At 39.8% G+C, this 26,802-nt stretch overlaps 2 protein-coding genes across 18 annotated transcripts in view; both read right to left on the reverse strand.

Moving 5' to 3' along the window:
- ALKBH3 (alkB homolog 3, alpha-ketoglutarate dependent dioxygenase) overlaps positions 1 to 8,177 on the reverse strand; it is a 55,263-nt gene extending 47,086 nt beyond the window's left edge. For 2 of the 10 annotated variants that reach the window (XM_058305496.2, XM_004467288.5), the window contains exons 1-3: positions 8,044 to 8,175; positions 6,284 to 6,431; positions 4,950 to 5,053 (exon numbers count right to left, since the gene is read on the reverse strand). In XM_058305496.2, the coding sequence (XP_058161479.1) occupies positions 4,950 to 5,053; positions 6,284 to 6,362 (183 nt within the window). In that variant the 5' untranslated portion in view covers positions 6,363 to 6,431; positions 8,044 to 8,175. Of the gene's footprint in view, positions 1 to 4,949; positions 5,054 to 6,283; positions 6,432 to 6,775 lie in introns of all 10 variants that reach the window. The other 8 variants (XR_011649914.1, XM_004467284.5, XM_004467285.5 and 5 more) reach the window with 8 other exon arrangements.
- A 14,374-nt stretch (positions 8,178 to 22,551) lies between these two features.
- The window catches only part of HSD17B12 (hydroxysteroid 17-beta dehydrogenase 12), a 266,735-nt gene continuing 262,484 nt past the window's right edge, over positions 22,552 to 26,802 (reverse strand). For all 8 annotated transcript variants that reach the window (XM_071218088.1, XM_071218087.1, XM_058305500.2 and 5 more), the window contains 2 exons: positions 24,941 to 25,090; positions 22,552 to 24,667 (listed from right to left, as the gene is read on the reverse strand). In XM_071218088.1, the coding sequence (XP_071074189.1) occupies positions 24,563 to 24,667; positions 24,941 to 25,090 (255 nt within the window). In that variant the 3' untranslated portion in view covers positions 22,552 to 24,562. The remainder of the gene's footprint in view (positions 24,668 to 24,940; positions 25,091 to 26,802) is intronic.

The raw sequence follows: 26,802 nt of genomic DNA on the forward strand, positions 1-26,802 counted from the left end.
ATATACAATAAAATTAGGGGGGAAGGACTATCAAACCCACAGAAATAAAAAGGATTATAGGGAAACGGACTTAGCCCAGTGGTTAGGGCGTCTGTCTACCACATGCGAGGTCCGCAGTTCAAACCCCAGACCTCCTTGACCCATGTGGAGGTGGCCCATGTGCAGTGCTGATGCGTGCCAGGAGTGCCGTGCCATGCAGGGGTGTCCCCCGCGTAGGGGAACCCCACGCGCAAGGAGTGCGCCCATAAGGAGAGCCGCCCAGCAGAAAAGAAAGTGCAGCCTGCCCAGGAATGGCGCCGCCCACACTTCCCGTGCAGCTGCCGACAACAGAAGCAGACAAAGAAACAAGACGCAGCAAATAGACACCGAGAACAGACAATTGGGGGGGGGGGGATTAAATAAATAAATCTTTAAAAAAAGAAAAAGGATTATAAAAGGATACTATAAACAACTTTATGCCAACAAATTAGATAACCTAGATGAAATGGACAAATTCCTAAAAATACACAAACTACCTACACTGACTCAAGAAGAAACAGAAGATCGCAACAGATCAACAAATAGAGATTGAATCAGTAGTCAAAAACCTCCAAAAAAGAAAAATCTAAGACAAGATGGCTTCATTGGTAAATTTTACCAACTATTCAAAGAAGAATTAACATCCAACCTGCTTAAATTCTTCCAAAAAATTGAAGAAGAGGTATGACAATTTGATATGGTTCATGAATTCCAGAAATAGATGTTGGATTGTGTTTGTAGACAGGTCTACACCTGGATGTGATTGAATTGTGATAGGGGCTTTGGATGGGCCATGTCAGGAGGTGTTGAGTCCCTACCCCTTGGTGGGTGGGTAAAGGCAAAGGACAGATGTTGGAGTTTTTGCGGTTGGAGTTTTTTTGTTGTTGTTGTTCATTTTTTATTTATTTCTCTCCCCTTCCCGCCCCCCATTGTTTGCTCTCTGTGTCCATTCACTTTGTGTTCTCTTGCATTCCCTTGCATTATCAGGTGGCACCAGGAAACTGCATCTCTTTTTTTGTTGTTGTTGTTGCATCATCTTGCTGTGCTAGCTCTGCGTGTGCGGCACCATTCCAGGGTGGGCTGTGCTTTTTTCCACACGGGGCAGCTCTCCCTGAGGGTACACTCCTTACGCATGGGGCTCCCCTACACAGGGGATACCCCTGTGTGGCACAGCATTCCTTGCATGCAGCAGCACTGCGCGTGAGCCAGCTTACCACACAGGTCAGGAGGCCTTGGGTATTGAACCCTGGATCCTCCATATGGTAGGTGGATGCTCTAGTTGAGCCATGTCCACTTCCCTGCTGCTGGAGTTTTGATACTGGAGTCTTGGGCTGAAGCCCCGGGAAGTAAGCACACAGAGGAGTTTTGTTGTGAGGAAAGAGAAGCAAGCCCTGGGAAGAGAGAACCTTGAGCCCGGAGACAAGCAAGCCCCAGGAAGCGAGAAACCCAGGAAGCCTGAACACTGGCAAACAGCAGCAACCATCTTGCTCCAACACATGGCAAAAGGCTTTGGTGAGGGAAATAATTTATGCTTTATGACCTGGTAACTGTAAGCTTCTACCCCAAATAAATACCCTTTATAAAAACCAGCTGATTTCTGGTATTTTGCATCAGCATCACTTTGGATGACTAATACAGGAGGGAACACTACTTAACTCATTCTATGAGGCCAGCATCATCTAAATACCAAAGCCAGGTAAGGATAACACAAGAAAAAGAAACTAAGAAAACTAACATCCCTCATGAATACAGATGCAAAAATACTCAACAAAATACTAACAAACTGGATCTAACAGCATATTGAAAGAATTAAACACCATACCGAGTAGGATTTATCCCAGGAATGGAAGGGTGGTTCAACTTAAGAAAATCAACTAATGTAATATGCTATATTAATAGAACAAAGGAAAAAAATCCACATAATGCAGAAAAGCCATTGGACAAAACGCAGCACCCTTCTTGATAAAAACACGAAAATAAAACTAGGAATAGAAGGAACAATGATAACATGATAAAGGGTATACAAGAAAAAATCCACAGATAACATCATACCTAATGGTGAAAGACTGAGAGCTTTCCCCCTAAGATCAGGAACAAGACAAAGACACCCATTGACAGCACTGTTATTCAACATTGTAGTGGAAGTTCTAGCCAAGAGGAAGAAATAAAAGGCATCCAGATTAGAAATGAAGATGTAAAACTTTCCGTATATGAAGAGGACGTGATCCTATATATAGGAAAATTTGAAAAGTCCACAATAAAGCTATTAGGGCTAATAAATTCAGCAAAGTGATGGGGTACAAGATCAACACATAAAAATCAGTGTTGTTTCTATACACTAGTAATGAATAACCTGAAGAAAAAATCAAGGAAACAATTTCTTTTACAATAGCAACTAAAAGAATCAATATCTAGTAATAAATTTAACCAAAGACGTAAAGGCCTTGCACATGGAAAACTACAAAACACTACTGAAAGAAATTCAAGAAGACCTAAATAAATGGAAAGACATTCTGTGCCCACAGATTGGAAGACTAAATATTGTTAAGATGTCAATTCTACCCAAAATGATTTACAGATTCAATGAAATCCTAATCAAAATTCCAAGACCCTTCTTTGTAGAAATGGAAAAGCCAATCATCAAATTCACAGGGAAGGGTAAGGGGCCCTGAAGAGCCAAAACCATCATGAAGAAAAAGAACAAGGTTGGAAGACTCATGCTTTCCAATTTTAAAAGCATATTACAAAACTACAGTGATCAAAGAGTGTGGTAATGGAATAAAGACAGATATATATACTAATGGAATCAAACTGAGAGTTCAAAAATAAACCCTCACATCTAATAGCCAATTAGTTTTGAGGGGGCCAAGTCCATTCAACGGGGAAAAAAAGTCCCTTCAACAAATGGTGCTGGGAAAACTAGATGCCAATATACAAAAGGATGAACGTGAGAAGGAGGGACCCCTACCTCACACCATATCCAAAAATTAATTCAAAATGAATCAAAGTCCTGAAAATAAGAACCAAAAACTATAGAACTCCTAGAAGAACATATAGGGAAACAGGTCTAGCACCTTATGTGAGGCAATGGCTTCCTAAACTTTACACCAAAAGCATGAGCAACACAAGAAAAAAACATATAAATGGAACTTCATCAAAATTAAAAACTTTAGCGCATCAAAGGATGCTATATTAAGAAAGTAACAATACAACCTACAGAGTAGAAAAAATATTTGGAAATCACATATCTGATAAGAACTCAATATCCAGAATTTATAAAGACAAACAACCCAGTTTAAAAATGGGCAAAAGACCTGAATAGCCATTTATCCAAAGATGCTATACAAATGGCCAATAAGCACATGAAAAGATATTCAACATCATTAGCCATCAGGGAAATGCAAATCAAAACTACAATGAAACACCATTTCATACCCACTAGAATGGCTACTATTTTTTCAAAAAGGCAAATATTACCCATTGGAAAATTTGTAAAGAAATAGGAAGCCTCATGCATGTTGGTGGGAAGGTAACATGGTATAACCACTATGGAAAACAGTGTAGCAGTTCCTCAGAAAGTTAAGGATAGAGTTACCATATAACCCAGCAATCCCACTTTTAGGTATATAACCCAAAGCAATTGAAAGCAGGGATGCAAACAGATATTTGCACACCATGTCCAATTATTCACAATTGCCAAAGGCTGGAAGCAGCCCAAGTGTCCATTAAAAGAAGAATAGGTAAGTAATATGTGGTATAGTTATTCAATGGAATATTATGCAGTCATAAAAAGGAATAAAGTTCTGATATATGCTGTAATATGGATGAACATTGAAGGCATCTTGCTGAGTGAAATAAGCCAGATACCAAAGGACAAATTTTACTGCATGAGCTCACTTCTATGAAATAATCAGAATATGCAAATTTATAGTCAGAAACTAGTATACAGGTTACCAGGAGCTAGGTGGAGTGGAAATGGGGAGTTAATGCTTAATTGGTATCGAGTTTCTGTTTGGGTAGGGTGGTATGATGGTGATACAACACTCTGAATGCAATTAACAGCAATGAATTATATAACTGGAAGTGGGTAAGATGGGAAATTCTAGGTTGTATACACGTTACTAAAATAAAAAAAAAAATTTTTTTTAAGTCCCCCAGGACTATAGAACACAAAGAGTAAATAAATTGTAATGTAAACTATGGACTATAGTTAATAATATAATTATAATAATATTGTTTCAACAATTATAACAAGGTACCACACTAATAATACAAAATGTTAGTAAGAGGGAAAATTTATGAGGGAGGCTACATGGGAACTCTGTACTATCTAGATGATTTTTCTGCAAACCTACAATTGCTCTAATAAAAATTAAATAAATAAATAGATAAATAAATTAGGGAGATTGATCATTATTATGTGATCATTATTACAGCAAGATAACTGATTTTTAGGTCTTTTTTTCCACGTTATTAGACACAGTGACTCTTCAGTGTTTTTTCATTTTCCCCATGGGGAAGAGAACTAAAAACCAGTCATTCTTGCTGTAATAACTGAAATTTTAATCCATTTCTGAAGATATTTGTTGCACCAGCACTGAAAAGGGCTTGGTTTTAGGACTGTTGGCTTTGGATAACCAATGAAAACTCTTACTGTGGTCTAGCCTCTAGCCTCTGGTCATGGGATAGCCTCCTTGCCTAAAAATTGGGAATAATATATGACTACAGATTGCAGGCAAACAACAAAGAATCCTCAGACATATGAAGGAACTGATATTACAACCACTTCATCATTATAACAGACCTTTTACTCTCCTATTTATTAATGAAGTTAGTCATTCAATCACTATAGACTTTGGGGGTGTCTATTCTGTGAATGTATCTTTTATAAGCAAATCTTTGTTACTGTTAAAGGATAAACAAGAATTTACCTGCTGGGGTTCTCTGAACACAAACTGTCTGTCAGACAGATGATGGTCCTTGTTCCTCCAGGTCTGGCCAGGCATCTGGTGGAGATGGTTCTTAACAGAGGTAGCTGAAACAGGGGAAAGTCTGTTCTCATCACCTTCTATTAAGCTAGGGCCAATAAAATCCACTTGGCAATGACCTCTATGCCTTCTGGAAATTAACAAGTCAAGTCAATAGAAGACCTCAATGCACACACTGAAAGTTTGAGGGTAGTGATTAAAAATGAGGAATACCAAAGTTCCATCCTTAGCTCATCATCAGAAAAAACAGACAAAATGCCAGCCACATTTTAAACAATTCCTTAATGCCAAGGGAAATGGTTGAATGTCATAAACCAAAAGGATATGGTTGAATGTCATAAACCAAAAGGATATAAAGAAGAGAATGGTTGTTCACATCCATAAACACATACACTGTGGTAGGCTGAAATATGTACCCCCCAAAACACATATTCTTCTTTTTAATCCACATTCATGTGGGTGTGAACCCATTGTAAATAGGACCTTTTGAAGATGTTATTATTAGTTAAGGTGTGGCAAACTGAATCAAGGTGGACTGGAGGGAAAGGGACTTGGCCCAGTGGTTAGGGCGTCCATCTACCACATGGGAGGTCCGCGGTTCAAACCCCGGGCCTCCTTGACCCGTGTGGAGCTGGCCCATGTGCAGTGCTGATGCACATGAGGAGTGCCATGCCACGCAGGGGTGTCCCCCGCATAGGGGAGCCCCACGCGCAAGGAGTGCTTCCCATAAGGAGAGCCGCCCAGCGTGAAAGACAGTGCAGCCTGCCTAAAAATGGCTCCACCCAAACGGAGAGCTGACACAACAAGATGATGCAACAAAAAGAGACACAGATTCCCGTGCCGCTGACAACAACAGAAATGAACAAAGAAAACAAGATGCAGCAAACAGAGAGAACAGACAACTGGGGTGGGGGCAGGGGAGGGGAGAGAAATAAATAAATAATTCTTTAAAAAAGAAAAAAGGCAGACTGGGATCCAAGTTACTGGAGGCCTTATAAAGAAAAAGCCGAGGGAGGAGCCAGAAGCAGAAAGTCAGGAAATACCCAGAAAAGAAAGGACATCTCCATGTGACATAGACAGATGCAAGCCATGGAACTCCAAGGATTATGGCAAACCAGCAGCAGAAGCTAGTGACCCCAAGAGAAAACAAACCTTCTAGCCTCCAAAACCGTGAGACAGTAATTCCCCACAGTTTATACCAACCCATTGCACAGTATCTGAGATAGCAGTTCTGGTAAACTAAGACACACATGCAAGAGATCCCCACAGGTTCTCACCTGGCTGAGCAGTGGCCTGGCTCTTAACAGGGCCAGCCCAGGCTCCCTGCACTCGGGCTCGCTGTCTTTTGTTCTCCATGTTGACCAAAAAGTTTCTGCTCTTAGCTTCCAGGAGATTTCATTCCTGATTCAAACCACACAGTGCTATCTGTTTAAAACAAAACAAAACATGCTGTTAGTTAGGGTTGTGAGAGCTAAGACTCCTAAGGGGTAACTGTAATACTTACAGGCAAAAGAGATGACTCATTACCAATCAGAGCTTTTATATATAATCAACTTTTGACCTCACAAAATCTCAATCAAGGCACCTACTAGTCATTTGAGGCTAATGATTTATCTTTTGCAAAGGAAAGGTACCACGTAATTCCTTTCTTTTACAAGAGAGTGCATGTTAAGAAACTCTAAAATTAGGACTTATCATGAACCATGATACTTGCATTAGTCCCCAAGAGCAGGACATAAGGAAGCTATAATACTCCAATTTTCACCTACCGGTACACTGAGAAATAGGCTGACTCAGTTTCCAAGTGTATTTCCAAATTCTATTGTCAGCTGCCTGCTAACATCAAACTTCCAGAAATTCTGATTTAGGATAGGAGATAAGCATCTGTCCTTACAACAAGCACGACTGGAAACCATGATGTACTGGTTCGTATGGGGAAGTTCAGTGACTTATCCAAAGTCACTCAATAAATCAGTGGTACATAGATTAACATGTAAATCTTACTAAGTTCCAGTCTTCAGCTACCTGAAAAATCCACCTCGTAATGGTTAGTAACTCTAATTTGACAATTTTTTGCCAATAAAAGCTTAGCCCGCAGTAAATATAGAAGCACAAAATGAACTATAGAACTACAAAACAAACAAAGGAGGGTTAGGGTACATATTCTGAATCTATGATACATTTTAAAAATCGGTCTATCTAAAAAAGCTTTACACCTAACGTCCTTAAACTTAGAAAAGTCAATTTATAGCTTGCTCAGCCTAGATTTCCAGACCCCACCCACCTCCAGATCTTCTAATTCAGGTGAGGTGAGCTGAGCCCAGGAATCTATACCTTTAACAAATTCTCCCAGGTGGTAAGTATGTAATTCTTCTTATTTAATAAAAGGGTGAGAATGATCATCTGCCTGAAAGACTTAATGGCAGAATCAAATATCAAAATGCCTTTTGATCTTTTCTCTCAATTAAGGCCTTAAAAGCTATCTAGTCCCTAGAGGAGCTAAAAACTGTGCACCCACTTGCTCCATTCACAAGCAGGTAGCATGTGCCCCTCAAATTGTCATGTGTCAGAACCTAACTGTTGAAAACAGACTGTTTTTTAATTAACCCCACCTTCCACCCACGGATTCTTTATGCCTATAAAACTTGAGAATGCTGCAGCAGTGCAAAGTACAAGGCCTCTGGCGCCGGTAGGGATTCTCTTTCAATCCGGATCTGTCAATTCCCAGCGGCAGGATCTGGGGCAAAAGACTTCACCTTTCTGAGCCTCCATTTCTTCTTCTATAAACTGGAAAATCAATACCTCCCTCACTGGTAAAGTGCAGATTACGCGAGCCACGCAGGTGAAAAAGACTGGTCCTCGATAAATTAGCTCCTCTCCCTAATTTACACCCTTTTACTCTCCTAAAAGGCACGGGATGAGGCCCTAGAGGTCGCCCGGGAGGGACCTCCAGACGTTTCCCACACTCGTTCCCCGGCGCCCAGGCGGAAGCCGGAAGCCCGCACCCGCCGGCGGGGCCCGACGCTCAGGTCCAAACCTGCTCGGGCTGAGAGCAACCTGCACTGCCTCCGAAGAGCCCCACCGCCGGCAGCCGGGGGAACCTTGAGAGAAGTGCACGGACTCCAGCAACTCCCAACCACAGGCCGCAGCGTCCCGCACTTCCTCCCGACGCCACGCGCGCCGCCACTGCTTCCGGTGCCAATGCTTGGGACCGGGGCAACCGCGCATCCCCCCGAGCCCGGGAAGCCGAGCTCTGTTGGTTCTTATACGAGGGGGAAAGTAGAGGATTACGAGTGCTATGGGGCAGAGCGAGGGGCGGGATGTGGCTCCACTGAGGATGAAGATGTGTTGCCTAGACCGAGGTCCCCGGGGAAGTGCACTCCCCGACACTGGAGTTTTCCAGGCGCCGGCATCTCTTACCGTGCGGAGAGGGCTACTGAATCTCAGCGGGCCTGGCGGTAGGGCGAATAGTTTGGGATACCAGATTAGCAGAAGGATTTAAAGTTTTACCCGAAAGCCTAAAATGTGCCTCCTTTGTGGTCCCACTGCAGTATGTCTGTTCCTCAATCGTAGCGCTTACAAGAGGGCGCTTGCCCTCGGTGTTAAGTACAGGATCTGTATATAGTAGGCACTCAAATTTATTTTCTTGAATGAACGGACCTAAGTTTCAGAGCAGACGCCACCCTTTACTAAGTGTATGATCTAGGTCAGGTACTCAGCTTCTTTATAAAATGGGCATAGCTCCTGTTGGGAGGATCACATGAAAGAATGTATGTGAAGAATTTAGCACAAAGCCTGGCACGCAATAGAGGCTCAATAAATGTTCAAAGTGTTAAGAGAAGTGTGTCTTCGCTTCACCCCATCTATGCGTTTCTGAAAAACATCTTTAAAGTGGCCATGTTAAAACATGTATGTACCTTACTGCTAAATAATATTTTGTTGATTACTGAAATAACCTCTGAATTAACTATTTTGTGCAAGTTACTTCTCTAAGATCCACCAATGCATAGCCATTGTGGAAATCTTTAAAATAAGCCTTGTGTAAAATAGTGCTAATCTCCAGAAATCTTGGTATACCCAATCGCTGTACTTGTATTGTTGCTTCTATCACATCTAATTTTCACATTATCCGTTGTTCTGTGTTATACTTAGGTTTACCCTAAAATTGAAAGATAAGTGGTAAGGTCAGACTATAATTATCTTTTCCACCCAATGAACTAGTAATTTGTCAGAGTCTGCTTCTGGCTCAGGAACTTTGGCTGTATCTTCCAAACGATGCTTTTTTTCCCCTTTCTTTTCAATGATTATGGTTTTGGAACAGGAACAAAGAAGTCTAGATTGAGGAATCCCCCTAAGTAGTCATTAACACCTCTTTAGCCTCCAAGTAGAAAGTTTCTTAAAAATCAGTCCTTGGCCTGCTTGCATATGAAATCCCTGCATTTTAAAACAATCACCTGCATATTCACCAAGTATCCAAGGTGATTCTGGTGCATACAAAGTTTTAAAACCTCCGGGGCACATGTAGGGTGATGAATTGTCCCAGTTTGCCTTGAACTGACAGGTATTCTGGGATATGCGACTTTAAGTGTTATAGCTGGGACAATCCTAGGCAAACTGAAATGGATCATTATCCTAGATACATGTAAGTACATAGTATTAGAAAGATATTCGTATTATGTCCTAGCATCCTGAGTTTCCTCATTCTGTTGGCAGTATTTGTGTTTTTATGGTGGGGGTTTGGGGTGAGGTGGTATGGAGACAAGGGAGAAGGAATGAAAACAAGGTATGTATGCCAATTATCAGTCCATTGACTTTCACCTCAAAACCTCCCCTTCATTGTGTTGTGCACAATACTGGAACATTTCTCCCTTGGCATCTGGCCCGATGCTAAGCTTCATCATAAGAGGGTGCTGGAAGGACACTGGAAGAGAAAGGGGCTCTTCTTGGTTCCACTGGGTTCCTATCAGCTAAATCCTAGCATGCAATGACTTGCAGTTGCCCTGTGGTAGCTTCTAGCAAATTCCTCTGGTATAGCACCTCAGTAAACTTTTCCACCCTCTGATGGACCTTGGCCACACATCCAACGAGCTTTGGATCTCCAGTCTTGGGGGGCAAAGGCTTTTCTGTATTTGTTTCTTCCTTAGATGCTCTGCCTCAGCCTAGAAGTAGTGACTGTTCCTATCTGATATTCCTATTTTCCTTAGAGTTCTCTTTTTCTCTTAGTAGGTATTCCCTGTTCTAGTTAATAATTCATTATATTAATCTTTTCCTATTCAAATTACTGTGTGGTTTTTGTCACCTGATTGGACCCTGCCTGATAGAGAATTTGTACCAGAAGTGAGGTAATTCAGGAAGATAGATTTGCAAATATGAATTTTTAGATTGGTTGGGTTGTGCCTTGGATTTAAGTGCAGTGCTGAGTTCCTTGCCTATGGCATATGAGGTGCTAGTAATTCACAGCATGCATTGGTATCACAAGCTATCCCCTGTGGTTGACTGTGATGACATCAACTAATAAAGTGCCTTGGAACCCCACATGGCTGTTACACTTGACCATTATGACAGTAATGATGACTACAGGGGCATTGGTGTGGGAGGGAATGTTCTGAATGAACTAGAGCCGAAGAAAAAAAGACACTCAGGTCATTTAACTCTCAACTCTCCAGACTGAGGACAGGAGAATATCTATGATAGCCCTAAAATCATTTATTTCTTGCCATCAGTTTGGCATTGCTAAAAATCAAACACAGGTTGCTAAATTACTGTTAGTCAAATTTACATTCTTGCTAAGTTTCTCTTACGAAAGTTAAGGCATCAATTGTGAAAGAATAGGATCCCAAAACTTGCAATGGGGATGTCTGCTTGGATCTGGTTGAAACTGACATTCTTGAATCCCACTGTCACCCTGAGTGTCTCTTAGCAGTGGAAAAAGCTTGCGCTCCTGTGTCCCAAGAGTCTAGTCTTCATTTGCTTGAAAACCCTGTAAAACCCTTTCCCGGGGAAGATGACTTGAAAGGCTCATTCTCTTTAAGACCCACCACAACCCACTGGCCCTCCTTGTGCCCCATTGCATCTAGACCCATAACTGGGGTCAAATCTCAGAATGCTCCAGAGAGGCAGGTACATATTATGACATAGGATAAAATAGCTTCTGCATCAAAAGAATTACAAAGCTTTGCTAATGTAATTGAGCAGAATCCTGGAGAACACGTGTGGGAATGGATTCTAAGTGTTTTCAACTAAGTATATAATAATCAGTATATAATACTAAATCAGGCCAAATTAGTTTATATGGATGCATTTATTAGAGATTCCAAATTTAATGTATTAACTCATGCAATTGGAGGCAACTCTGGCATGACTGACTGAAACTTTAACTCGATAGTGGCCTACAGTTAATACCATTGAGATGTCAAAGCTTCCCTGGTATTATGTGGAGGAGGGAACACACTAGCTTAGGGTGGTAGAAATGTTGGACTGGATTTATGTGACTTGCGTGCATACACCCACATAGCAACTCTGACTTGCAAGAAGGCCTAGAAGACAGTCTTTCCCTAGGGCACTGAGAAATACTTTAGTGAAGGGAATGTCTATATCCTTGAAGAGCTCTGGTTCTCCTTTTGTCGGCCATTTATGGCCATGGGGGATGCTACCATTGAGATGGTTCCCTAATTTTAGTGGAAATGATGAGGCCAAGAGGAGTCAGTTATCCAAAAGGGGCATGTCACCCATACAGAGCAGCAGGACATGCCAGTATTCACAATACCTTGGCCTGCAAGTATCTTTGGGAGTGGCTAAGTGAACATTGTATCCCTAAGAACAAAATAGATAGGCAGTCTACTAGAGAATTGTTTGATCTATGTATCAGAAAAAACAAAAAACAGAACATCCAGACTTCAGTTCCTACAGTGGAAAGACATGGCCTCTTACCCAGTTTCTAGGCCTACGTGAAATCTAGACCCAGACCCCTTAATTGAAAGGGATGCTGGATCTCCTTAAGGAAGTATCCTGCACAATTGCCACTAGTATGTACTGTAAATTTTCCTCTGAGCCTTCATCCAAGTAAATGCAGCCATTTACTAGAATCATTGTACATTAGGGAAAAGAAAATACCCAGATCTTTTGGAGATTACTAGACAGTAGCTCTGAACTGAAGCTAATTTCTGGGGACCTAAAACACCACTGTGACCCACCAGTGAAAAGTGAGGGCTTATAGTGATCAGGTGATATATGGAATCTTCACTCAATTTCTTTTATTTTTTGAGGAACCTGGGGCCAGGGATTGAACTTGGGATCTTGTATGTGAGAAGCCAGTGCTCAATCACTGAGCTACATCAGCTTCCTTGAGTTGGTTTTATCACTTCCCTGAGTTGGTTTTATCATTTGTTTTGCTTTTGTTTTTTCAGGAGGCACCAGGAACCAAACCCAGGACCTCCCTGTGGGAGGCAGGTGCTCAACTGCTTGAGCCACATCTCCTCCCAGCTCTTAGCTCAATTTTGACTCACAGCAGACCCTGTGGCTATTCTCACAATTATGAATGTGTAATTAGAATAGACATACTTGGCAGCTGGCGTAATCTCCACATTGGCTTTCTGGCCCATAGCTAGGAAAGGCTAAGTAGAAACCACTGACACTTTCCTTCCCTACTAAGGTGGTATACAGAAGCAAAACCATATACCTGGGTGAATTGCAGAGATTAAGGCCACCATCAAAGTTGAAATAATCAGGGATGGTGATACCTATTAAATTCCTCCAGCTCCCTCCCCCTTTTTTGGAGGTACTGGGGAATGAACCCAGGACCTTGTGTATAGGAAGCAAGCACTCAACCCCTGAGTTACATCCACTCCCAATGAGAGTTGTTTTTTTCATTTGTTTGTTTGTTTTGTTTTTAGGAGATACTGGGGATCAAACCTTGAACCTCGTACATGGGAAGCAGGTGCTCATCCACTTGTGCTACATCTGCTCCCCTACATTCCCTTTTTTTTTTTTCTTAAGATTTATTTTGTAATTATTTCTCTCCCTTCCCCCCCCCTCCCAGTTGTCTGCTCTCTGTGTTGATTCACCGTGTGTGTTCGTGTCCACCTCTATTCTTGTCAGCGGCATGGAAATCTGTGTTTCTTTTTGTTGCGTCATCTTGCTGCATCAACTCTCTGTGTGTGCAGCGCCACTCCTGGGCAGGCTGTACTTTCTTTTGCACTGGGCGGCTCTCCTTACGCAGTGCACTCCTTGTGCATGGGGCTCCCCTACACGGGGGACACCCCTGCGTGGCACGGCACTTCTTGCACGCCATCAGCACCGCGCATGGGCCAGCTCCACACAGGTCAAGGAGGCCCGGGGTTTGAACCATGGACTTCCCATGTGGTAGGCAGACACCCTATCCATTGAGCCAAGTCCGCTTCCCTACATTCCCTTTTAATTCATTGGTTTGATTTGCAGAAATCAGACGGATCTTGGAGAATGACTGTGCACTATTGCAAAATTTGTTAGGTGGTGACTTCAATTTCAGCTGCTGTCCCAGATGTAGTATCTTTACTGGAGCAAATAAACACAACCCCTGGCACTTGGTATGCTATTACCCTGGTTAATGTCATTTTCTCCATATCAATTTGCAAGGAACACTAGGCACATTCTTCTTTTACTTGATAGTCTCAACAGTGTACTGTCATAGTCTTGCCTTGGGGCTACATCAGTTTCCTGCTCTATGTCATTCTATATTTCACAGGTTTCTTAGTTTTCCAGAGCTTCTATGAAAAATATCACACAATGGGTTCACTTAAGCAACAAGCATTAATTGTTTTGAAGAGTAGAAGTCTAAAGTCAAGATGACGGCAAGACTATTCTTTCTCCCAGAGTTGGTAGTGTTCTGATGGGGTTCACATCACTATTTCCTTCTCTCCTGTGGCTTTCTATGTCTTTTGGATTTTCTGACTGCATCAGAATTTCCTCTCTTAAGACCTACAGTCATCTGGATTAAGGTCCACCTTCATTTAGTTTGGCCACACCTAAAAAGAATCTTCAAATATCCTATTCACAAATGAGTCTATATTCTGACTCATGTTAACATATTCAAAGATACCATTACAAATGGATTTATACCCACAGGAATGTGGATTAAGACTTGAATGTGTCTTTTGTGGGGTACATGATTCAATACCCAACAAAAGGTCATCTTGACATCCCATAAAACATCATACTAGTCCACTATACTGATGACATCACAATGATTGAGTTTGATGAGTACCAAGTAGAAAGTATTTTAGATGATTTAATAAAATGTGAAACTGGGAAGCAGACTTGGCCCAGTGGTTAGGGTGTCCATCTACCACATGGGAGGTCTGCGGTTCAAACCCTGGGCCTCCTGGACCTGTGTGGAGCTGGCCCATGTGCAGTGCTGATGTGCACAAGGAGTGCCGTGCCACGCAGGGGTGTCCCCTGCATAGGGGAGCCCCATGCGCAAGAAGTGCGCCCTGTAAGGAGAGCCGCCCAGCACAAAAGAAAGTGCAGCCTGCCTAAGAATGGCACCGCCCACATGGAGAGCTGACACAACAAGATGACGCAACAAAAAGAGACACAGATTCCCATGCCACTGACAACAGAAGTGGACAAAGAAGACGCAGCAAAGAGACACAGAGAACAGACAACTGGGGTGGGAGGGGGGTAGGGGAGTGGAGAAATAAATAAATAAATCTTTAAAAGAAAAAAAAGATGTGAAACTAGACAGCGGGATGAAGTTTTTGAGAGTTTAATAGTCTGGAGCATGTTGGGATATGCCTTTAAGGAAAAAGACAAGTTGTATCACCACAAAACTATGTTAGATGCACAGTACTTGGTAGGCCATTTTGGATTTGGAGGGCAATGTACACCAATATGAGTGAGCTACTTAGACTCATCTATAGAGTCAATTTTGAGTATGGGCCAGATCAAGAGAAGGCTTTGCAGCAAATTCAGGATGCAGTACAAATTCCTCTATCCTTTCAGGCTTAGCACTTGGAAATCCAATAATCCTCAGTGTGTGACAGATAGAGATCTGTTTGGCACCTCTGTTGGTGTCAGTCACCAATAAGATAATCACAGGTCAGGATCTTGAAGCAAATCTATGACCTCTTCTACAGAAAACTATTCTTCTCTTGATAAATAGCTTCTGGCTTGCTACTAGGCCTTGGTGGAGACCAGGTACCTAATGATGGGACATTAGGTGACCATGTGATCTGAGCTCATCATGAACTGGGTGTTTTCTGACACATCTCACCGTAATGTTGGGCATATGCAGCAGCAATCTATCATCAAATGAAATGTTTTTAAGAGACTGAACTTAGGCAGGTCCAGAAGGTATGAGTAGGTTTCATGAGCAGGTGGCTCTGACTTCCTTTGACATTAACTTCTATTGACTTGCCTCCTCTACCTCAGTCCATGACTATAGCCTCTCAGTGTGTTCCTTACAGTCAGTTGACTGAGTAACAGATGGCCTATTTTACAGATGGGATTGCATGATATTGCTGGTACCACCCCAAAATGGACAGCTGTATCCCCACTCAGAGGTGACCTTGAAAAACAGTGGTGAAAGAAAATCTTCCCAGTAGGTAGAACCCCAAGCAATAGCTTTGGTCATCCACTTTGTTGTGTGAGATAGCAAGAAGTACAGAGCTTTACTAATTGATGAGGAGTTTTCTAATGGGTTGGCTGGATAGTTGGGGACTTAGAAGGAAGAGGATTGGAAGAGCTGTTAAGAGAAAATCTGGGAAAGAATGAAGGAAGGACACAGACTGTGCTGAGGTTTGGGCTAAGAGCAAGGGAAACTTGGAATTGGTAGTGAAAGAAGAAGCCATAGATACAAATGACATTCTCATAATAACAGAAGCAAAGACTGTAGGAGCTTTGTGTATTTTTCTCTTTGCTTGTTACATGCACTTATTTGCCAATTTTTAAAATTTAAATGTAGTTATTTTGGTATTTATTTTTTAAACAAATCAATTTTATTGATACATCTTAATAAAGCATACAATTCATCCAAAGTGTACAATCAATGGTATTTGGTATAATCACATAGTTGTGCATTCAACACTTCAATTATTATTAGAGCATTTTCATTACTTCAATAATAAACAAATAAGAAAATTCCTCACCTCTCAATATCTCTGTTTCCCCTGTTGTACATAGCCACTGTTGCTGGCTATTCTTGCAAAAAACACGTGCTTATTTGTATATGCTAACCATTTTCTTCTCTCTTTCCCATTATTGGTTTTTTTTTTTTTAAGATTTATTTATTTTTCTCTTCAGCTTGTTGCTTTGTATTCGCTGTGTCTGCTTGTCTTTTTTTTTAGGAGGCACCAGGAACCAAACCCAGGACCTCCCATGTGGGAGGGAGGCACCCAATTGCTTGAGCCACCTCCGCTACCTGCTTGTTGTCTCTCGTTGTTTTCTTCATTATGTCTCCTCATGGCATCATCTTGTTGTGTCAGCTCACTGTGCCAGCCCATTGCACCAGCTCACTGTTTTGCTTGTCTTCTTTAGGAGGTACCAGGAACCAAACCTGGGACCTCCCATGTGGTAGGTGGGCACCCAATTGCTTGAGCCACATCTGCTTCCCTCCCATTATTGTTTTGTGTGTACTTTGGTTGGAGGTTACTTTTGCAATTTAGTTTTTAGGTAACAGAATATTCAGTGGGATTGTGATTGAATTACCCATTAACATATTCAGCAATGGATAAATGCTAAACCCTCATGATGGGGGAAAGGATATAACTTCACTTTTATGAAAGATAGCTCTATCTTGAAATGCAGTTGTAGTATTGTACAGAAGTTCAAATGCATATAATGCATATGGAAACTGAGGTACTTATGGAGAGGGCTGTACCCGTTATTAACCCATTAGCTCTCAGCTCTAAATTCACCCTTTATTGCCCTGCCTGAGATACTGCATTATTTCTTCCTTGCCAGCAGTCCCAATATTAGACTTCATTAGTAGAGGGTCTTGGAAAGACGCTGGAGGAAGAAAGGGCTCCTCTCAGTTGACTCTCCAGTGCAAGGTGGCCAGCAGGGTTTGGTACCTCCCTGTGGGCAATTTCCCCAGCACCCTGGGTTGCCTCCCTATGGACAACTTCCCAGACATCCTGCAAGTTCCCTTGCCACAGCACCTTAGCAAACTTCTCTGCCATCCAGTGAGCCATGGCCACATCTTTTCCAGCTAGGTTGGTATCTCAATCTTGGGGGTAGGAACTCTTCCAAATTTTGTTTTCCTTGGTGTTCTGCCTTTATCTAGAAAGAAATTCCCAATCTACATCTTACTGGCAAAGGTTTAGCAGTTCCTAGTCTGGAAGGAGGATGGGAAGGGAACCTGTCAATTCTGTAACATGTTTGCATGTAGACTTTCTTATCCCAGCCAACTTTAATCAATGGTGATAAGTAGAGGATGTTCTCCCAGATTCCAGACAGAAGCTCTTCCTGTTCAATGCCCAGCATGAATGTAGATGCTTCAGAAGATAAAAAGTAATATGAGACAAGGAGACTGAATCTAAATCTTTAGGAGGTATAGGGCAAACTATGTGAGGTATAAAGAACAGTATACTTGGATATTAAATTGTGAAAAGCAGACAAATTTGGGGGCAGGAGTGCTACTTGAGGTTATAAACTTCAGCAAAGACTTAACAAAGAATTGGGAGTTATGTCAAGGCTTTCTTTTTTGAAACTAGTACCTCGTTTGTGGGAAGCTGGTGCTCAACCACTAAGCCATATCAGCTCCCCTGAATTGTTTTTTTTTTTTTGGAGGCAGTGGGAACCGAACCTATGATCTCCCATGTGGGAAGCAGGAGCTCAACCACTTGAGCCATATCCACTCCCATGGGACTTACTTGCTTAGATAATAGCAAATAATAATGTTTCTTTAAGATTCTTGTGTGCTAAGTGCTGCTCTAATAACTACACGCACACGCTCATCTGATTTTTCAGAATAACTTTATAAGATAGGTAGTTAGTCCCATTTTTCAAAGATAAAAACTGAAGCATCATGCCACATGATGCCAACATGCCAATTCCCTTAAAATAATGGCAGAACCCATTTCCAAATGAGTAAAGACAAGACTATTCCTGGAGTGGTGAACGGAGCCATTTCCTGGAACCTCAAAGCTAGTTTCTTTCAGTGACTTCGAAAGTGAATGTGATATAAGGTGAAATCACAGGGTCAGTAGCATAGTCCAGCAGACTGGGTTCATAAATTGTTTTTGATGGCTTTATCTAAATGGCTTAGCAGATTCCTCTTTAATGGTACTGAATCCTCGAGCCAAAACAAAACACCATACAGCCATCAGTTGGATGCTAAAAAAAAACCCTCCAAACATGTTTTTTTTTTTGGGGGGGGGTTGCCATGATGATAAGCACACACATACCATCATGTGATCTTAGAGCCATGTGAACTCCATTATTTCAAGTATATTAACTGTGATGACAGGCAAGCCATGGTTCAAATCTCAGCCTCATAACTTCTTGATGGGTAACATCAGACAAGTTACTTATGCCTTCGGAGCCTTACTGTTGTTTCTCATCTGTTGCACTGTGCACTCATATTCAATGATTTATTTATTTAATCAAGAGATATTGAGTATTGACTGTAGCCAGCACTTTGCTAGAGGTTAGGGACAAGGGAGTAATAAGGACAGACCTGGTTTCTGCCCTCATGGAAGGTCTAGCCTAGTAGGGGAGGGAGACAGCTTAAAAATAACCAAATATTAGCTAGCACATTTTGCTACGAGTCTGTTCCGGGGTGGGGGTGGGGGGGAGAGAGAGAGAGAGAGAGAGATACCAAATATACATAAGACCTCTTGAGGCCTAGGCTTGGAAATGGTTCTGCAACACTTTCACTTCCCTTATTGACCTAAACAAGCCAGTCAATTTGAGGAGTGTGAAAATAGGCTCTACCTCTTAACTGAAGTTATTGCAAAGTCATATGGCAAGGGTTTAGATACTGGAGGAGGTGGAGCATTGGAGCCGTTTTTTCAAAATATTTATTTATTTCTCTCCCCTTTGCTGCCCGCCCCCTCGCCAATTTTCTACTCTCGTGTCCATTCACTGTGTGTTCTTCTGTGTCTGCTTGTATTCTCGGTGGCACCAGGAATCTGTCTTTTTTTGTTGTGTCATCTTGCTGCGTCAGCTCTCCGTGTGTGTATGCAGCGCCACTACTAGGTGGGCTGTGCTTTTTTCACGTGGAGTGGCTCTCTTTGCAGGGCGCACCCCTTGCACGTGGGGCTCCCCTACGTGGGGTACACCCCTGCGTGGCACAGCACTCCTTGTGCACGGCTGCACTGCGCACGGGCCAGCTGACCACACAGGCCAGGAGGCCCTGGGTTCCAACCCTGGACCTCCTATATGGTAGGTAGATGGTCTATCAGTTGAGCCACATCCGCTTCCCATCATTTATTATTATTACCATTTTTTCAAATAGCAAAACTGAGGCAGTAAGTTTAATAACTTGCCCCAAGCTATATCATACAATGTTCTTTGACCCCAATGCAATCAGAAGTCAATAACTTTACTTTTTATTTTGAAATAATTTTAGATTTACAGAAAATTTGTATTAATATTACAAAGAATTGCCATATACTCTTTACCTAGATTCTCCAAATGTTAACATTTCCTCACAATTGCTTTATCATTTTCTATATATGTAGATACACAATTTTTTCTGAACCTTTTGAGATTAAGTTGCATATATAGAGCTCCCTTACCCCCGAATATTCCAGTGTGTATTTCCTAAAAAACATGGATTTTATCTTAGGTAACCAGAGGACAATGATCAAAATTAGAAAACTAACATTGATATAGTACTATTATCTACAGACCTTATTCAAATTTTACCAATCATTTCATAAATGTCCTTTAGAGCAGAAACAATTTTTTTTTCTCAGCCAAGATCCAACCCAGGATTATGTGTTGCATTTAACTGTCATGTTTCTTTAACTTGAAACTTTTAACAAATAAAGGCTGGTTATTTTCAGAATATCCCTAATTTTGGTTTTTCTGATATTACATCTTGATTAGATTCAGGTTATGTGTTTTTTGTTGTCTTGGTGTGGCAGATCAGGATACACATAATGTAAAATTGTCTTATTAGTGGTGATATTAACAATAAAATTTTAAGAAATACACTTTAAAAACCCTGAAGTTTGCACGTTAAAAACACATTTCTAAATAATTCATAGGTCAAATAAATCATAATGTACATTTAAAAATATTAGCAGTGAATACAGTAATTGGGATGCAATGTTTGTGGCATGCAGTCAAAGAAATAATTCAAACAAATTTAGAGCCTCATGTAAGAACAGAAAAAAGATTTAACATTAGTTAATAAGTTATGTCTAGGTTATGAAATAATAAAATTAACAGAACCCCCCCCCCCCAAAAAAAAGAACATAAAAGGGAAAAGAGGATAAACAAAACTAAAAGTTGGGTTTTTTGAAGGAAAAAAAACAACAATGAATAAAATAGGCAAAATTCTGGAAAAACGTTAAAGGAAAGGAGAATACACAAATTAACAATATTAGGAAAGGGAATATTTAAGTACATATAGCAGAGGTTTATAAAATAAGAAAACACCTTGAGCTACTTTATGCTTATTATTAAAATTTGAAAAAATATAATGGGCAAATATTTAAAATCTTTTCCAAAATGGGCTCAAGAAAAAGTAGAAATCTTAGGTAGTCTTATTACCATTAAAGAAATGTATTTGTAGGGAAACGGACTTGACCCAGTGGTTAGGACATCCGTCTACCACATAGGAGGTCCACGGTTCAAACCCCGGGCCTCCTTGACCCATGTGCAGCTGGCCCAAATGCAGTGCTGATGTGCACAAGGAGTGCCCTGCCACACAGGGGTGTCCCCCATGTAGGGGAGCCCCACGCACAAGGAGTGCACCCCATAAGGAGAGCCACCCAGCGTGAAAGAATGTGCAGCCTGCCTAAGAATGACGCCGCCCACATGGAGACCTGACGCAACAAGATGATGCAACAATAAGAAACACAGATTCCTGTGCCGCTGACAACAACAGAAGCGGACAAAGAAGGACAACACAGCAAATGACACAGAAAACAGACAACCAGGGCGGGTAGAAAAATAAATAAATATATAAATCTTTAAAAAAAAAAAAAAAAGAAATGTATTTGTAGTTAAAAACCTTCCCTCAAATAAATACTAGCATCAGATGGTTTTCCAAACTTTTCAGGAACAGGTTTTTCCAATTTTAAAAATATCTTCCAGAAAAAAAGGAAAATAGACCGAACTCCCCAACTCTTTCAATGAAGTTATAAACTTCATACCAAAACCAGACAAAGAAAATCCGAGAAAGAGTGTAGGCCAATTTCATATAGATGTAAAAATTCCAAATAAAATACTAGCAAACTGAACTCAGTAGTGTATAAAAGTAATGCATTATGAGCAAGAATGTAAAGGTTACTTAATACTAGAAAGTCATCAATAAACTAAAGATTTCCCTAAGGAAATGAATATCACCTTTTATGTACTCCAATATGTATAGCCATCCTGGACTCCATGTTGCCAGGTATGCTTTCTTCTTGGGCTATTTGCACTACCTGGTCTCTCTGCCTGAAATGTTCTTCCCCCAGATAGCTAAAAGGTCACTCCTCAAGATTGTTCAAACATCACTTCTCACTAAGGCCTACCTTGAATACTTTAAAATTGCAATCCTCTCACACCCATTTAACATATATTCCTTCTTACCCTGGGTCATTTTTCCCCCCATAGCACTTATACATTTTTTTTTCTTTTATTTTCTGTCTCCTCCTTCCCAGCTCAATATAAGCTCTTTAGGGGCAAAGGTTTTTGTCTGCTTTGTTCACTATTGTTTCCCCAGCATTCAGATGAATAACTAGCATGTGGTCAGCACTCAATAAATGCACAGAATGGTATGTCTGGAAACGTCTTTCACACAGAAGACCAAGAATTCCTTATATCCTTTTAGGATTACCATTTGGATTACCATTTTGCTTGCTTTTCAATGATGCATATTACAGGAGACTGGACAATCTAATATTTCTGTTCGTGCTAGTTATTGCAATAACACAATGTTCTATTTCTAAATTTCCCCATATAAATCTCAATAGAAAGAATTACATTTCACAAGGAAGCATAAATTCTGTCCATATTTATGTCTTGCATCATGAAATGAGTGACATAAATTTTAATCTAAACAAGTAGTAGTCCTTAAAACTTTCTTTTTACTAAATTAGTTTCCAACATATTCTTTAGAAAAGCTTTGAGAATTTGTTTTGACATTGATAGACAATAGAGCAAAGAAGCAGAATGCAGGACCATCAAAATCTCAGGTAATCTTTGGTGTCAAGAGAGCTAGGAAATTATAGTACTACTTAAGCTTGTTTCACTACTCTTCCACACAAAATCAGCACCATTTGTATTGGTATCGGCATCAGTGTTCCCTCCCTAGATATTCAGGTCTATTAAACTTTGATGCAATAAATATCAAATGAGAACTCAGAATTTGTATCTTTAGGTCAGGACCACTTTTGTGGAAACAAAGACATCATCTTTAGCATTTATTTATTTATTCCACATGCATGTGGGATTGCCACAAAAGCAAATCAGAACAGTACATATCATTATGTGTGTAGGATAATTTCTCTCACCTCATGTTCCCCTCATGCTGTTTCATTGAAAGGAAGAGGAAAGAAACAAATTAAAATCCAGCTTTCAATTTTGTGAGCTTAGCTAATTCTACATACAAAGTCAATAATATCTTCCTACTCTACTCTTTTTTAGTTTCAAACCTTATCCAGCACATGTCAATATAAAGTCTAAAAAATATGCTATAATATTTTGAAGATTTGGAGTATATTGGTTTCTTTTTTGGTACAATTTTTTTCATATGCCTGAGAAAGTACATGTTCATGTCATTGTCTTCATCCTTGAGTGTCAAATACAAAGAGATACTTGCCAAGTTGAAGCACTCAAAGCCATAACTCAGAATTTTTGAAATTGCTGAGGCAATGTGTTTTTCATAAAGCCAAATTTATTCAATTTAAATGGACTTTCCTTTTTTCTGAGACTGTTTTTCCTCCTTCTGGGGTGCTAAAATGTCTTTTCTTTTACATGATGTTGATAGCAGGTAATAATTTTCCCCGTTTCTGTTTTATGTGTTAGCTTGCAAAATTAAAAGCTACAAACACTTTAAATCTTCAAATTTTTAAATGTAATTTTATTTTATTTTTGCAAATTTACTAGTCCTTCCAACTCAAAAGCCTGGGAACTATAACTTAGGTTACATGTTTCATAATCTTATTTCTTGGTGATTTTCCCATAAAAAATTATGTAGCAGGATAAAAGTAAGTCTCAATTTATTTTAATTTATTTTAGGCCAGTGTAAATATGGTTTGAAATTCAAGCATTAAAAATTGTGTGGGAGAGAGTTTAAACTATAATGTAACTATAATCCACATTTAGTGGCAATTCTCCAAAATGTGTTCATCAATTTTAACAAATGTACCACACTCATGAAGGATGTTGTTAATGTGAGAAATTGTGGGAGGGGTAGGGAGTGGAGCATTTGGGAGTCCCCTATATTTTTTATATAACATTTTTATAATCTAAGTATCTTTAAAAGAATAAAATTAAAAAGTATATTTTAAAAAAGTACCTTTCAACCAATATCTTTTATTAAAACTAATAACATCAGTACCTATCCTATGATATGTGGGGGTAGCTAGGGCCTGTTTTTACATATGTGGGCATTACTGGTGCAGTGGAGAAACAAAGCAGCTAGGGGTTCAGACAAGCCACGTTCCTAGGTCAGGTTTTCAGTGGCACTGTAGATGGTTGCCAGTTTCAAAGTACATTTTGGCCCATTTATCTTAATAAATTATACCATATGGTTTTCAGTTTTTACACACATTTAAACTGAAAAGAAAATCTATTATACATTAGAGGAAAACATATTTCAGTGGGCTTCATGTGTCAGAAACAACTCCATATTTCATAAAATTATTTTTATGCCACACTAGCTACCTTTGAGAAAGAATAGTTCCATGTCAATGTACAATCTGGAATAGACTTTCAGAAAACCTTATAGCCATCTATGTAAATTCCAATATGTCCTCCCGTACAATGAATCAATTAATCTCCACTCCTCAGTGTTAAAAGAGAGTAGCTGGCCATTACTTTTTAAAGTATGGCTCAGAGAAAATATAATAATGATCATTATCTGGCATTTTGTTCCAGATGAAATCGTTGAGTTTTATACCTGACTCTGTGATTCTGTGATTTGTTATAACTGTATCCCTCCCTATTATGTTATTCTTGTTAATATTAATTCCATATTCATTTGATATAAACATTTATAGTAAACCTTAAAAGAACCTGTATCCCAAATATATGCCAGGGACTCCTAAAAAGAAAATTCAGCTTTCCACCCAATTCTAACAACATTTAGTCATATTAGTAACTATTAAAATGACAACTAAAGATTTAGGCAGGTGTCTTGCAGTGAACAGGCATAAGCAGGGAAATTTGGGCAAGTTAGTAAGTGTAGTTATCAAAGCTTAGTTCTTCTTGTTTTTCTTCAGATAGCAAGCCTGTATGGACTTGGTTATAGTCATCATTATTTTTAAGCAAATCCAAGAAGGCAGGAGTGACATGATTGAAGCCTAAGGAAAGAAAAAAAGGGAAGAAATAATAATTACAGCCTATAATTTGGGCTAAATTGAAGCAGAGCATCTTATGTTTTACTATATTGTTATTTTATTTATAGGTAGATTTTTAAGTTCTTGGCTATACAGTTTAAAATAAAATAGGGAGGCCTCGTTAGTATGTCTAGACATGTTATATAAGTTAATATATTAAAAAACTATTTTGTGATTCAATGGGAAACAAAAACCCAAACCAGAGAATACTGATTTGGGATTTAAAAATCTACATACCAGTAGAAAATGGATCACGTATCCATTGGTTCGGGACTGCAAGCCAACTGTTTTAAGGGCAGACTTCACAAATGTCTCTGAAGAGGGCTTATCCAAGGTCGCCTTTCGGATTTTGGCCAGTTTTGTAGCTACGAGATATGGCAGGACACTCTAGAAAGGCAACACCCCCCAAAACACGACATTGATTAGGAAGGCCACAAAGTCAGAATTCACAGTGATGCTCAAGTGCTCAAGTGCTTTTATTGGTAGGAGCATTTATACGAAATCTAAAGTTTGCATCTTTAGAAAGAAAGAGAAAAAAAGAAAAAACAGCTCTCCAGAGCCAGCTTGACAGAACACAGGTTAGCATAAAACAAATGATAATAAATCAATCTATCAGTAAAACAAAACTTGACACTGGGCAAAGTATTAAAAACGAAGAGAGGACAAATATTGTATGTGTTCATGTATATGAAATAATTAAAATAAGCAAATTCATAGAGTTGGAAACTCGAAAACAGGTTACCAGGGCCTGAGGTAGGGGTAGAGAGTTAATGCTTAATTGGTACTGTTTCTTTTTGGGGTGATGGAAAAGTTTTGGTAATGGATGCTGGTGATGGTAGCAAAAACATTGTGAATATAATTAACACCACTGAATTGGATATTTAAATGTGGTTAAAACCATAGAACTATAAAACACAAATAGTAAACCCTAATGTAAACTAGGGACTATAATTAATATTATAATTATATAAACTTGCTTCATCAATTGTAACCAAAGTACCACACTAATGCAAAGTGTTAGTAATAGGGAAAACTGTGTGTGTGGGGGGGGGCGGGATTTTAGTTTCTGATGACTTTTTTTGTAAACCTAAAACTTCTTTAACAGTAAAAAAAAAAACCAGAAAGACTTTTTTTTTTAAACTTTTTAAAGGAAGGCATTAAACAGAAATCTAGAGAACAGAATGAGTCAGGGTAAGTACTTTTTCTACCCGGACTAAACTGAACATTTTTACAGAATTTCCAAATAGGGGATTTCTGACATCTGACATCTTATCCTCCTCAAGAGATAATACTAATTTTCTCTATAATCAATGGTTAATTCAGCTTGTTCTACCAGTTTTGGTCCCTCCTAGTAGACTTTCCATTTTCTTTGCCTTGGGCTACCACTTTTCTTCGTTAGCTTCTTACCACTCTGCTTTGGACTTTTGTAAACATTCTAGTGATAAGAAAGAACTAGTTCCATTATTCTCTCTTCAGGGGTGGATGGCTAATTACCACTTGGGTAACTAAAAAACATTTTATAGGACTGGTGTGGGATGACAAATTTGAATGCTACCTTTTAGAGGAACTTAACTGGTGTTAGGTTCTTTATTGTGTAAGCTTCTTACATTTTGGGGATGTGATTCATTACAGAATATATGGAAACCCTATTATAAGAAGACATGATACAAGAGGTCCTTTTATAGTTTGAAATAGCTTGGACATGGTAGCCCACTAAAGAGTGAATGCATTCTGTTTATTTCACACATGTAAAGGAATGGGTATAAATTATAGCAACACTTCTATTAACATCTAGTGGTCAAAGTAAAAAACTTCATTACTAGAGGTAGACACAAAATCAAGACATATTCCAGACAATGGATTTCCCTCTTGCTGAGATACTAAAGAAATGTTCCTATGGCTCTTTGTATGTAAGTGGATATGGGGAGGCCATTGTTTAGCAGTATTTTTCCTACTCCCAAGTATGAGTCAAGGAATACAATCCGTCATCCTGAATGGGTCGAAACTTCAGCCCACCTGTTAAGAACAAGGACCCAAGGCCTAACGACTCTCACTCTCCAACTTTCTCAGTGTCTGCAGCCACAAACCCACACTGAATA

Source organism: Dasypus novemcinctus, chromosome 10 (genome assembly GCF_030445035.2).
Source record: "Dasypus novemcinctus isolate mDasNov1 chromosome 10, mDasNov1.1.hap2, whole genome shotgun sequence".
NCBI classification, from domain to species: domain Eukaryota; kingdom Metazoa; phylum Chordata; class Mammalia; order Cingulata; family Dasypodidae; genus Dasypus; species Dasypus novemcinctus.